Source organism: Cervus elaphus, chromosome 22 (assembly GCF_910594005.1).
Source record: "Cervus elaphus chromosome 22, mCerEla1.1, whole genome shotgun sequence".
In the NCBI taxonomy this organism is placed as follows: Eukaryota; Metazoa; Chordata; class Mammalia; order Artiodactyla; family Cervidae; genus Cervus; species Cervus elaphus.
Genome location: NC_057836.1, coordinates 53,159,185 through 53,171,281, shown reverse-complemented (window position 1 = coordinate 53,171,281; position 12,097 = coordinate 53,159,185). Strand labels below are relative to the sequence as shown.

Here is a 12,097-nt window from a genome sequence, read left to right as displayed (position 1 = left end):
GTAGGCTTGTGTCAGGAGGCCCCCAAGATTACCCCAGGTTGGATAATTTGCTAAGAGGACTCAAAGGACTCAGCATATAGTTGTACTCATGCTATAATATATTACAGCAAAAAGATGCCAGGCAAAATCAGCAGAGGGAGAAGGTACATGGGGGTGAACTCCAGGAGAAATAAAGCACAAGCTTCCAAAAGTCTTCTTTTAGGGGAGTCACGCAGGATATAGTTAATTCTCCCAGCAACAAGTTATGACAGCACATGAAATGTTGTCTGTCAGGGTAGCTTTTTAGAGATTCAGTGCCCAGGCTTTTTACTGGGGTTTGAACATGTAGATATCTTTCTATGTTCCCAAATTCTAGACTAAAAAGAAAAGCCTATCAGCATAAGCTATATTGTTTGTACAATTAGTTTAAGTGCAATGAACCGTTCTTACTGAAAATCTTTCTGAAATCCTAAGTTCCCAGATGCCAACCAAGGGCCAACCCTGTAAACATGCTTTTTAAAAGATAGTAGTCTGGCCTGCCACATTAACTCTTTCTGCATGGGCCTTTGAGAACTAGATCCAGGCTTCGAACTCCTGTGATGTCATTCTTGCCACATTCTATTGATCAAATCAAGTTACAAGGCTAACCCAGATTCAAAGCGGTCGAAAATAGACCACCCCTTTTGCGATAATACAGGGATGGGAGGAAATTGACTTTCTTTGTTTAGTCTTCTGCCATAGATATTACCATCTATCTCAAAATAAATATTTTTAAAAATACAGCTCACTATGTTTGTGTCTATAATCATGTTTGCAGAATTTGCCTTTATCTGTTTTGTATTTTCAGATTGATTGTTGGATTTCATTATTTTACAAGATTTGGTTTAAGAAAACTAAAGGAGAGAAAAATATGATTGGGTAGAAGTTGTATTACTCTGTTTTTCTAAATTTAATTAAAAGCAGTCGTAGTAAATATGAAATGACCTCTTGTTCACTATTTTTCTCTTATTCTCCTTCCTTACACATGTTAAATATTATTTTCTAATTAAAATATGGCTTTTTAGCATTGCATTCTGTCCTACATTAAGAGGATGGCTGGGCTTAATCAGAAGTCTATCTTGGATATGATTAAAGAGTTCAGAAGGAACTGGCACACTCTTTGTAACTCTGAGAGAACTACTGCGTGTGGTGCAGACTCCATGCTCTTGGCATTGCAGCTTTCCATGGCAGAGAACAACAAACAGGTTAGTAGACTGTATTTAGGTTAACTTTTTTTAAAAAGTGAATTTTGGTTGCTGCCCATTTGAATAAGTTTAATTGCATTAATTTCTGGGCAATATGTGTCCTTCTATGATAATGTCATTATACTATATTCACAAGTGCCTCTGCACATCTGTGTCAAAATATTGCAATTGGATTTGAAATGTTTTGTTAATTTGTCAAAACTGAAGCTCTTATATGTATAATTTAATGTGTGACATGCACATTTGATGTTTAATTTATAATTTTAAGGTAAACATACAACTATTATGATTATTATGGTTAAAAATTATTTTTGTAAGACTTCTGTAAAACGTTCTAGAAGGCACACATAAATAATGTTTATTTAAATGTAATCCAAGTATTTTATGACTCATTTCAGACTCTGTGGTATAGATTAATTATTCCTAAGCCAGGCTGTGAAGCAGAATCACTCGGGAGGGCTTTTAAAAGGTACTGGCTCCTGTGCCCTAATCTTAGACACTGATTTTCCTGAACCTTCACTGAGACCCTGGAAATTGTCTTATTTTTTTAAGCAAACTTTTAATCTTTTTAATCTGAAGTGGTTTTTGCACAGTTGGCTTGGGCCAAAAGAGTGTTTGGAGTAAGCTCTACCTAACATCTCTACCTTGAGAGATGTTCAGATGAGAGAAGGATGAATGTAGGCTGAAGTGCTAAGGAAAGTCTTCTTGGACTTTACATAATATACTTAAAAGGAGGGAAGTCTTTGGATAGGAAGAATTTAAAGAAGTGCTGAAGGAAGGAGATAATCAGTTCAGAGGAAGCATCCAGGGGGATTAAAATCATGATGGTTTGAAAATGGTCAGGAGACTTAACATTATCTCAACTAGAGAAGAAAATTTTTGAAGGGTAAAATGTTTTCAATGGGCTAGATAGTGAAATGACATTCTGATGAATTATTTTAATTCTATATGTGAGTAGTTCCCAGACTTTTGAATTTCATATACTAGTAAAATTTCCCTCTCAAATTAGACATTGACAGATTTGAATATTTCTCATGTTAGCACATAAAGCCATTGAGAAAAAATAGTGACTAGAACCATCATTTTGAAAAAGGAAGAATAATTTAACACCTAAAAATTAGGAATTTTAAATGGTGCTTAAGTACACCTTTTAAAGGATACCTTTTGAGATATCTTTTTCTTAAACTGTCTATTCGTATCCTATCTTGTTGTTCAATTGCTAAATCGTGTCTGTCTCTTTGGTACCCCGTGCCAGGCTTCCTTGCTTATTTTACTGTTGACTTATTTTTGCCTCTTTCTTACTCTTTGAAAAGAGTTCTACGTTTATTTTAGATGCTCTCTTGTACACTTTGTCGATATCTTTCAGTGTGTTCCATTTACCCATGTTCACTGGATATACTTCCCTTATGTCCAGTGCAGTTCAGTCGCTCAGTCGTGTCCGACTCTTTGGGACCCCATGGACTGCAGCACGCCAGGCCTCCCTGTCCATCACTAACTCCTGGAGTTTACTCAAACTCATGTCCATTGAGTTGGTGATGCCTTCCAGCCATCTAATCCTCTGTTGTCCCCTTCTCCTCCCACCTTCAATCTTTCCCAGCATCAGGGTCTTTTGAAATGAGTCAATTCTTCGCATCAGGTGGCCAAAGTATTGGAGTTTCAGCTTCAACATCAGTCCTTCCAATGAATATTCAGGACTGATTTCCTTTAGGATAGACTGGTTGGATCTCCTTGCAGTTCAAGGGACTCTCAAGAGTCTTCTCCAACACCATAGTTAAAAAGCATCAATTCTTCAGTGCTCAGCTTTCTTTATAGTCCAACTCTCACATCTGTACACGACTACTGGAAAAACCATAGCCTTGACTGGATGGAGTTTTGCTGGCAAAGTGATGTCTGCTTTTTAATATGTTATCTAGGTTGGTCATAACTTTTCTTCCAAGGAGCAAGTGTCTTTTAATTTCATGGCTGCAGTCACCATCTGCAGTGATTTTGGAGTCCAAAAATATAAAGTCAGCCACTGTTTCCCCTTCTGTTTGCCATGAAGTGATGGGACCGGATGCCATGATCTTAGTTTTCTGACTGTTGGGCTTTAAGCCAACTTTTTCACTCTCCTCTTTCACTTTGATCAGGAGGCTCTTTAGTTCTTCGCTTTCTGCCATAAGGGTGGTGCCATCTCTCTGTATATCCAAGGTTATTGATATTTCTCCCAGCAATCTTGATTCCAGCTTGTGCTTCATCCAGCCCAGCGTTTCTCATGATGTACTCTGTCAACCTCTCTACTGAGTCTTACTCTGGTATGGTCAAGTACTTGCTGAAACCTTGCTGTTCCATTACTGTCCACATCAGTTTTTAAAGGTAGATTACATTGTTTGCTCCTTGAACTTACCAACCTAACCTTCCGTTGTTTCTCAGTCACTGAAACTGGACACCCAAGGAACATCATAGGGCCTCTTTCCTTTGTTCCCCTTGGCAATTCATTTCCAAATCTTGCGAAATTTACTGCATGAGTATTTAAAAAAGAATACGTCCTTCTTTAGTAATCTGGAGAAATGGTGCTAAGGTAAATAATAGATTACAAGGATATTGTAATATTGTAATGCAGTGGGCTAGCTGAAGGTTAAACCTTGGTGACCACGCACTCGAAAATAAGAGAGAGAAAATGAAATTATTAAGAATCGTTATTGTATAGTGATTGAGGAGGGGTGTTCTGGAATCAAACAGATTGTATCTAGATTACCTCTTTTCTTGGTTTATGAATAATTAAAAATATATCCACAAGCTAAGTGAAATATACCCTGAAGGAAATTTAATTCTCATTGTAAAAATTTTGACATACTAAAATATTCAATCCAAGTCATTTTTTCTTTGGGATTTGCCTGTGTGGAGTTCACTCAGGATCTCTTTCTCTTTGTTAATTTTCTATTTGTTAATTCTCTTAATTTACTGAAAATTCAGGCTCTGGGTGGGAAAGAAGAGGAAAGATGAAATGCAACTGAACTTTTTGCAATCCGTGTGTATATATGCACGTTTGCAGTGGAGATGGTGGATTGTGGGTCAGTTTTGCTTTACCTCTTCGTGTGCAGAGTCAGCTCAAGCGTTCCATCTGTGCTTAGACTTTGTCACTTGGCAGTGTGCAGCATCCACCTGCCTGCAGGTGTGTTCAGATGTAGCAGATAGTAAGGTGGACTTGGTTGTACATATCCTTCATCTATATTTTCAATCCTGTGCTTTGAGCTTTAGGTTTTTAATTCTCTGAAGTTTAAGAATAGAAGTCCCTAAAGTATAGTCTTTACAACTGAATTTGACTACGGTAAAACCTTTGAATACCTGGTTGTTAGTCTGTTTATTGGTGTGTTTGTGTTCTTAACTGCTTTGGTGGGGAGAAAGAAAATAACCTTTGGGTTTCAGGGTTTTGGCATATTTTCTGATCAGGGGAGATATTTTAGCTTAAATAATGTGACACATCTCTATCAGTTTTATACCACTAAAGATTTAACCTATAATAGATTCATTGAGGATTTTCAACTTCATTATATGGCAGATATGTATAACTTCATTGTTGCTATTTAGTTGCTCAGTCGTGTCCAACTCTTTGCGACCCCATGGACGGTAGCCTGCCAGGCTTCTTTGTCCATGGGATTCTCCAGACAAGAATACTGGAGTGGATTGCCTTTCCTTCTCCATAACTTCATTACTACATTGCAAATAAAATTTTAGCCTTTCCTTTCTTTGGAATTGGTTCTATAGTTTTAATTTGTGTGGCCATTGCCCTATTAAGGCTATTTTTCAACTTAACTAGCCTTAAGAACCGTACAAATATTCTTTTGAATGAAACAAAGATATTAATTTTATAACTTCATGGAAAGCTGTCATAGCACCTGTGGTTGACCGTCAGATTTGAAAATGATCCAGTAGTGACATAACAAATAAGAAGAAACAGTTTTAAAAATTGCATTCTATTTATCTACCACCCGTCCGGCAATAAACAGTTATTTTACATTGAATAAAAAAAGAGAAAGGAAACTGACAGTTTTGATTGCTTACAGTTTATCAGGTGTTATTTAGTCTGTACAATCTTACTTTATAACCAAGGACGCTGACTCAGGGATTTCAGTATCTTACTCAAGGTCGTACATCCAATTAATGCTCTTAGGTAAGCTTGCTATCTTTTCTCTTTCAATAACAAGAATTCCAGTTAGTTAAAAATGTAAAGTTTATTTAAAATTTTGAATAATTATACAAGTGACTTCGGTAAAATGTAAAAAGTACAGGTACTCTGATAAGTGTAACTAGATTTTTCTCGTTTTAGTCTTGTGAAATACAGTCCTTCTTATGTCCATCAGAGAACTAAAGCATTGAACGTTTTGAACTTCCTTCAGATATTCGCCAGCTGGCATGTTTTCTTAGCAAAACACTTTCTGATTTGACCGCAAACTCTCTCAGTTAGTTGTTACTGGTTTGAATAATAGAATATGCTGTCATGATGGGCACCTGATCGTGAAAACTGATATTTGGAGTGCATTTTTATTTGGATTTAAAATGTTTTTACAATCCCAGTATAAACACTGTTAATATAGTCAAAACCTTTTCTCACAAGATCAAGAACTCATATAGTTTTACTTTTGTTATAGTCATTAGGATAGGACTTCCCAGGTGGCACAGTGGTAGAGAATCCGCCTGCCAATGCAGGAGACACAAGAGACATGGGTTCAGTCCCTGGGTTGGGAAGATCCCCTGGAGAAGGAAATGGCAACCCACTCCAGCATTCTTGCCTGGAAATTCCATGGACAGAGGAGCCTGGCAGGCTACAGTCCATGGGGTTGCAAGGAGTCAGACACAACTGAGGACTGCACAGTCATTAGGATGAAATCTGTACATTTATGTTAGGCAAAATCTTTATTTATTTTTAACATGAAGGTTGTTATTCCAAAATAGTTTTTAGGAATTTTTGAGATATAACAGTTTAGTTTTGTAACTCTAAATAATTGGATTAATTTAGCTAATTAATTAATTAATTAATTAAATTAATTAGTTTAACTAAATAGCATTTGGAAATTTTATGGTGTGTAAGTAACATTTGTGGGATTGGTAAGTAAAGTATACAATTTTGATGCAATGCTGAGAAATTACAAATCTGTCTTATATCTGGGTTATGGGTCCAGTGTTTGAGAGTTACTGATTTTTTTTTTTTTTGGTTGTGCATTGAACTAACTTCATGAAATATAATTAATTTTAATAATTTTTATATAACAGATCCTTACTTTAAAGACAATAAAGATAATTTTCTTAGTTGCTCCCATATGGATAAATAAAGAGTTAATTATTTTAAGGCAGTTTGGGCACCTTGTCTTAAATTTGGATATTAGTTAGAAAATATGGCTAATTTTTACAAAAGATACAGAGATTTGAAAGAATCAGATACGTAGAAAGTAACATATTATTTGGCTTCCTTTTATTTCTTTCTATTAATCTTCATTGGCTAAAGATGATGTTACAATTTAGTTCCAATAAATAGTGCTATTTAAATACCCACCCATTTTTAAATGCTATTAATGGAAAGATATTGGTGTTAGCAAAAAATGCTAACATACGTATTAAATTTAACTGTGTAAGAGGGCAGCAAAATATATTTCTCAAAACCATGTAGAGATACTTAAAAATATTTGTTACTCATCCTGCATTGGAAAGCAGTAGTTATATATATATATTTTTTTTAACTAAATTAGGCCTAGCATGTTTTGGAGGGCATCACTGTTAATATCTGGGATACTTAAGTGGAACAGAATGCAGTCAATTAAAAAAAAATCTTCAACATGTCCACTGAGATAATTTATTATGAAGATACTGAAGAAGAGGAAAAAAAGAACAATTTTGCCTATTTAGTAACATATGACAACTTATAGAAAGAAACCTGAACTGTTGCTTTTTAGCATTTGTTTGTGGTAGTTAAGTGTGATGATAAGCAGGGAAGTTTCAAAATTCTTCACTGACCCTAAATTTTAGCAGATATTTTAGCTTCCCTGGAAATAGTAATAAAACATAATTTTTAAAAATTGAAGTTTTATGATCATGCTTTAAGACTAACATTTAGGATAATGTAGTATGTATGAATATAGTATGGCATTAAAGTTTTAAATAAGAGACTAAAAATACCTTAGCAAAAAGAACTAAAAGGAATCTATTTCCTCAATCAATAGCACTTAAGTACAGCTCACTACTCACCCATCCTCCCCCACATTTGGTAGAAGAAATTTAGTAAGGTTCAGGAAATAAGATGACTATATTTGTTAAGGGTTTCCTTTGTGGCTTTGATGTTAAAGAATCTTCCTGCAGTGCAGGAGACCTGGGTTCGATCCCTGGGTGGGGAAGATCACCTGGAGAAGGGAATGGCAACCCACCCCAGTATTCCTGCCTGGGAAATCCCATGAACGGAGGAACCTGACAGTCTACAGACCATGGAGTTTCAAAGGACTGGACACAATTAAGTGACTAACACTTTCACTTTCTTTCCTATTTGTTAACTTTGTCATGTGCAAACTTTTTATGGTTGATAGTATTTTTAAAAATCAACAAAATCTTTTTCTTTTATATCAGGTTTTAATATTATTCTTTAGTTTAACTTGGATGTTCTTTTAAAACCCAGTGGAATTCAATGTAGAGTTTTCTATGACAAAATTCAATTTGTAACACTCAGAAAACAAAGATTATGGCATCTGGTCCCATCACTTCATGGCAAATAGATGGAGAAACAGTGGAAATGGTGGCAGACTTTATTTTTTGGGCTCCAAAATCACTGCAGATGGTGATTGCAGCCATGAAATTAAAAGACACTTACTCCTTGGAAGAAAAGTTATGACCAACCTAGACAGCATGTTAAAAAGCAGAGACATTACTTTGCCAACAAAGGTCCATCTAGTTAAGGCTTTGGTTTTTCCAGTGGTCATGTGTGGATGTGAGAGTTGGACTATAAGAAAGCTAAGCATTGAAGAATTGATGCTTTTGAACTGTGGTGTTGGAGAAGACTCTTGAGAGTCCCTTGGACTGCAAGGAGATCCAACCAGTCCATCCTAAAGGAGATCAGTCCTGGGTGTTCACTGGAAGGACTGATGCTGAAGCTGAAACTCAATACTTTGGCCACCTGATGAGAAGAGCTGACTCATTTGAAAAGACCCTGATGCTGGGAATGATTGAAGGCGAGAGGAGAAGGGGACCACAGAGGGAGGGTAAGATGGTTGGATGACGTCACCGACTCAATGGACATGAGTTTGAGTAAACTCCAGGAATTGGTGATGGACAGGGAGGCCTGGCATGCTGCAGTCCATGGGTCCTAAAGAGTCGGATACGACTGAGCGACTGAACTGAACTGAACTGATCTTAATTGTAAGTTAATGAGTAACTAGCATCCAACTTAATCATTTTATTTTTGGTAATTTTTTACTTTTATTCTCTTCCAGCATAGTGGAGAATTTACAGTCTCTCTCAGTGATATCATATTGACCTGGAAATACTTTCTACATGAGAAATTAAACTTACCAGTTGAAAATATAAAAGTGGTTGACCATTATGATGACATCCGGAAGATTTATGATGATTTCTTAAAGAATAGTAACATGTTAGATCTGATTGATATTTATAAAAAATGTAGTGATTTGACTTCTAATTGTGAAAATTATGCAAATATATCTCCTGTAAGTATTTTTTAAATAATTCTGTCTCAATTGAATTAAAATTTGGCTAGATTTATTTTTATTTTAAGTGATGGTATTAGTATTTACAGTAACTTGATAATGCTTTTGCTTTTTGGATCATATTAAGAACAGAAAATTTTGCTACCTGAAAGCTAGTCATTACTTGAGGGAAATATTTTGGTGGTAAATTTTGTTGAACTTGTGTTATTAATATTTTGTTAAATTATAAGAACAGCTACTTATTAGATCAAAACATTGTTAATAAATCAATACCAAATGTGTGATTTCTTTTTGAATTATGTCAAGGATTGCTATTGTATTTTACTTTCTTGGTTTAGGGTGCATTTGGCGTATATAGTATAAATAATTGCTATGACTATGGATTAATATTTTTTTTACTAAGGTGGAGTATGATTTAATGAGAATGTTAAGTATGATACACTATGCATGAGGTAATATTCTATTCCTTTTTTGCAGACATATTCATTGCCTTATTTTTTAATAGAGTATGAATTTTAAAGTTAATGGAGTATCATCCTTCATAGCTTGGTTGATAAACTATTCTAGAATATATTTGAATATATCAGTATGTTTTAACATATTGAAAATATATTTCTTTATCTTAACACTTACCAGGTGCCACTAAAGAAGTAATTAAACAGTGGTAATAAAAGAAAATAATTGTAGCCATAATTAGAAGGAAATGTTTACTGGAATTTCTAAGATAATAAACTATTTTACGTATGGCAAAAACCACTACAATACTGTATAGTAATTAGCTTCCAACTAATAAAAATAAATGGAAAAAAAATAAATTAAAAAAAAAACTATTTTACAAATTTTTCTTTTCACTAACTTGGCAGTAGTGTTTTGGCTTCTTAGAATAGAAACCTCAACAATAACAGTTGTTTAGGATAATGGAAGTTTGCTTTATTCTTTTGTAAAAAATGTCTAAAGGTAAGTAAGCATCTAGGACTTGTATGATTGGTTCATGGTTATCAGATACCTAGGTGTTTTCTGTCACTCTGCCCTCTCTCCCATCTTAGTTCTTCACTTCTACCCTCAAGATCATTTGTGGTTCAAGGTAGTTGTTGGAGCTCCAGATGTTGCATCAGCATTTCTTGCAGCAGGAAGTAGTAAGGGAGGACAGTCTCTTTTCCTTTTAAGTGGTGTAGCTCTTTGGATTCCATCTCACTAGCCAAAGCCTAGTCACATGGCCACACCAAGGTGGTAGCCAGGATGGAGAATATAGTTGTTATTCGGTGTAGTAACATGCCAGAAACAAAAAGAAAGCTCAGATACTAAGGAAGAAGGGGAGAATGGATACTGGCAGGTGGTTTGTTGACCTTTGCCTCATTGGGCCATCATGAAAATCCTCGCCCTTTTGTAACTTTCTCAAAATACATGCATGTATATGCATACCCTGGCATACACACCCCTACCATAATAAGGATACTTGTGAGTGAAGACAGGTTTTTTTTAAAATTCCCCTCTAGTTATATTTTATTTGCTTGCTTTTAGAGACGATTTTTAACTATTTTTCACAAAGTTCACTTAGAGAGACTAATGAAACACAAGTTTTAGATTGTAGGAATAATAAGAGTTTCTGAAAAGCCAGTTAGAGTATTATCTGCCTGAGGTCTTTGTTTTCATTTTATCCTTTGCCTCTAAGTTCTCTAACAAGTTCCTTCATTTAAGTGAATTAACTAACAGTGTGAGTTATATAAGGTTCCATATTTGAAGATGTTCTGCCTCCCAATATCAGTATGTCTCCTCTGCAGAACATCAGGAAAGAAGTGGGAGCTGCTGAGATAGTAATATATGAAGTAGAAAATTTTCTGCATTTAAATCTTAGAAGACCAACAACTTGATAACTTATGTTACTCAAAGGAAACCTGCAGTGAGGAAAAAGTGAGCAGGAAAATACCTTTAGATTGATTTTTTAAAAATATGCTGAATATCTTAATTTAAAGTATCTTTAAAGATACATATTCAGAAAGTTCTAAAGATTTCTGAATTTAAAGATCCTGAAATTTCATGATCCTGATAAGCATTCTTTGTTAATGATTTATTGTAGTCTAAATAAGGAAGAACTATAAGAAGTTAAGATAAAGATAATGCAGGGAAGTTCTGGGAACATAATTTGAATGATGCCCCTCTCCCTTTTATTTCCTACTTTTATAATTCCTCTCCTGAGGGATATGGATGCAGGGCCCCATGGGCATCTAGAAGCATAACGTGAAGTTGCTCAGTTGTGTCCAACTCTTTGTGACCCCATGGACTGTAGCCTACCAGGCTTCTCCGTCCATGGGATTTCCCAGGTAAGAATGCTGGAGTGGGTTGCCATTTCCTTTTCCAGGGGATCTTCCCAACCCAGGAACTGAAGCCCAATCTCTTGCATTGCAGACATACTCCTTCACTGCAGGCAGATTCCTGTACTGCAGGCAGATTCTTCACCAACTGAGCTATGAGGAAAGTGCTGAGAAGAGTTTAGCAGTCCTTAGAGATCTCGGGAAGGTCAATAAATGCTTACTATGAGTGTGCCAGGGTTTTCTGACTCTCAGGAAGCCATTAAGTAGCCCAACAGATGGTCTTACTGTTGGTGAGGCTTGAGAGACCACAAAAAGACTTTCTCAGCCTAAGCAGGTGACTGGTAGCATGTTTATTTCTCTATAGTCAGCTGAACCTCAAAGAACTAGTGAAAAAAACTCTTTGGGACTCAGCTGACTGTTTAGGTATATTAAATGATGACAGTTCTATGAATAATGGAAGTTGAAATGATCTCTACTCCTTATGGGGGCTTCCCAGGTGATGCTAGTGATAAAGAACCTGCCCGCCAATGCAGGAGATGCAGATTCAATCCCTGGGTCAGGAAGATCTCTGGAGGAGGGCATGGCAACCCATTCCAGTATTCTTGCCAGGAGAATCCCATGGACAGAGGAGCCTGGCAGGCTACAGTCCATGGGGTCGCACAGAGTCAGACACGACTGAAGCGACTTAGCACACATGTACTACTCTATGGAGCAGCAGTGGAATTCTCAGCTGATTGTAGTAATATTGTGTAATTCTTACAGAGTTGCCTATTGGATTTTCTGTCTGGCAGAGAGTATGCAGTAGCTGATGAGACTGATCTTTCTAAACCAGCATCACCAATGAGTAAACACAACCAGGAAAATGAAAAGGTATGGA

The 12,097-nt window shown here is 36.0% G+C and overlaps 1 protein-coding gene across 1 annotated transcript in view; it reads left to right on the top strand.

The window, feature by feature from the left end:
- LOC122680225 (PARP1 binding protein) overlaps positions 1 to 12,097 on the top strand; it is a 61,375-nt gene that overhangs the window by 2,589 nt on the left and 46,689 nt on the right. Inside the window, exons 2-4 of the mRNA XM_043881374.1 lie at positions 1,044 to 1,223; positions 8,675 to 8,908; positions 11,983 to 12,090. Coding sequence (XP_043737309.1) covers positions 1,071 to 1,223; positions 8,675 to 8,908; positions 11,983 to 12,090 — 495 coding nt within the window. The 5' untranslated portion in view covers positions 1,044 to 1,070. The remainder of the gene's footprint in view (positions 1 to 1,043; positions 1,224 to 8,674; positions 8,909 to 11,982; positions 12,091 to 12,097) is intronic.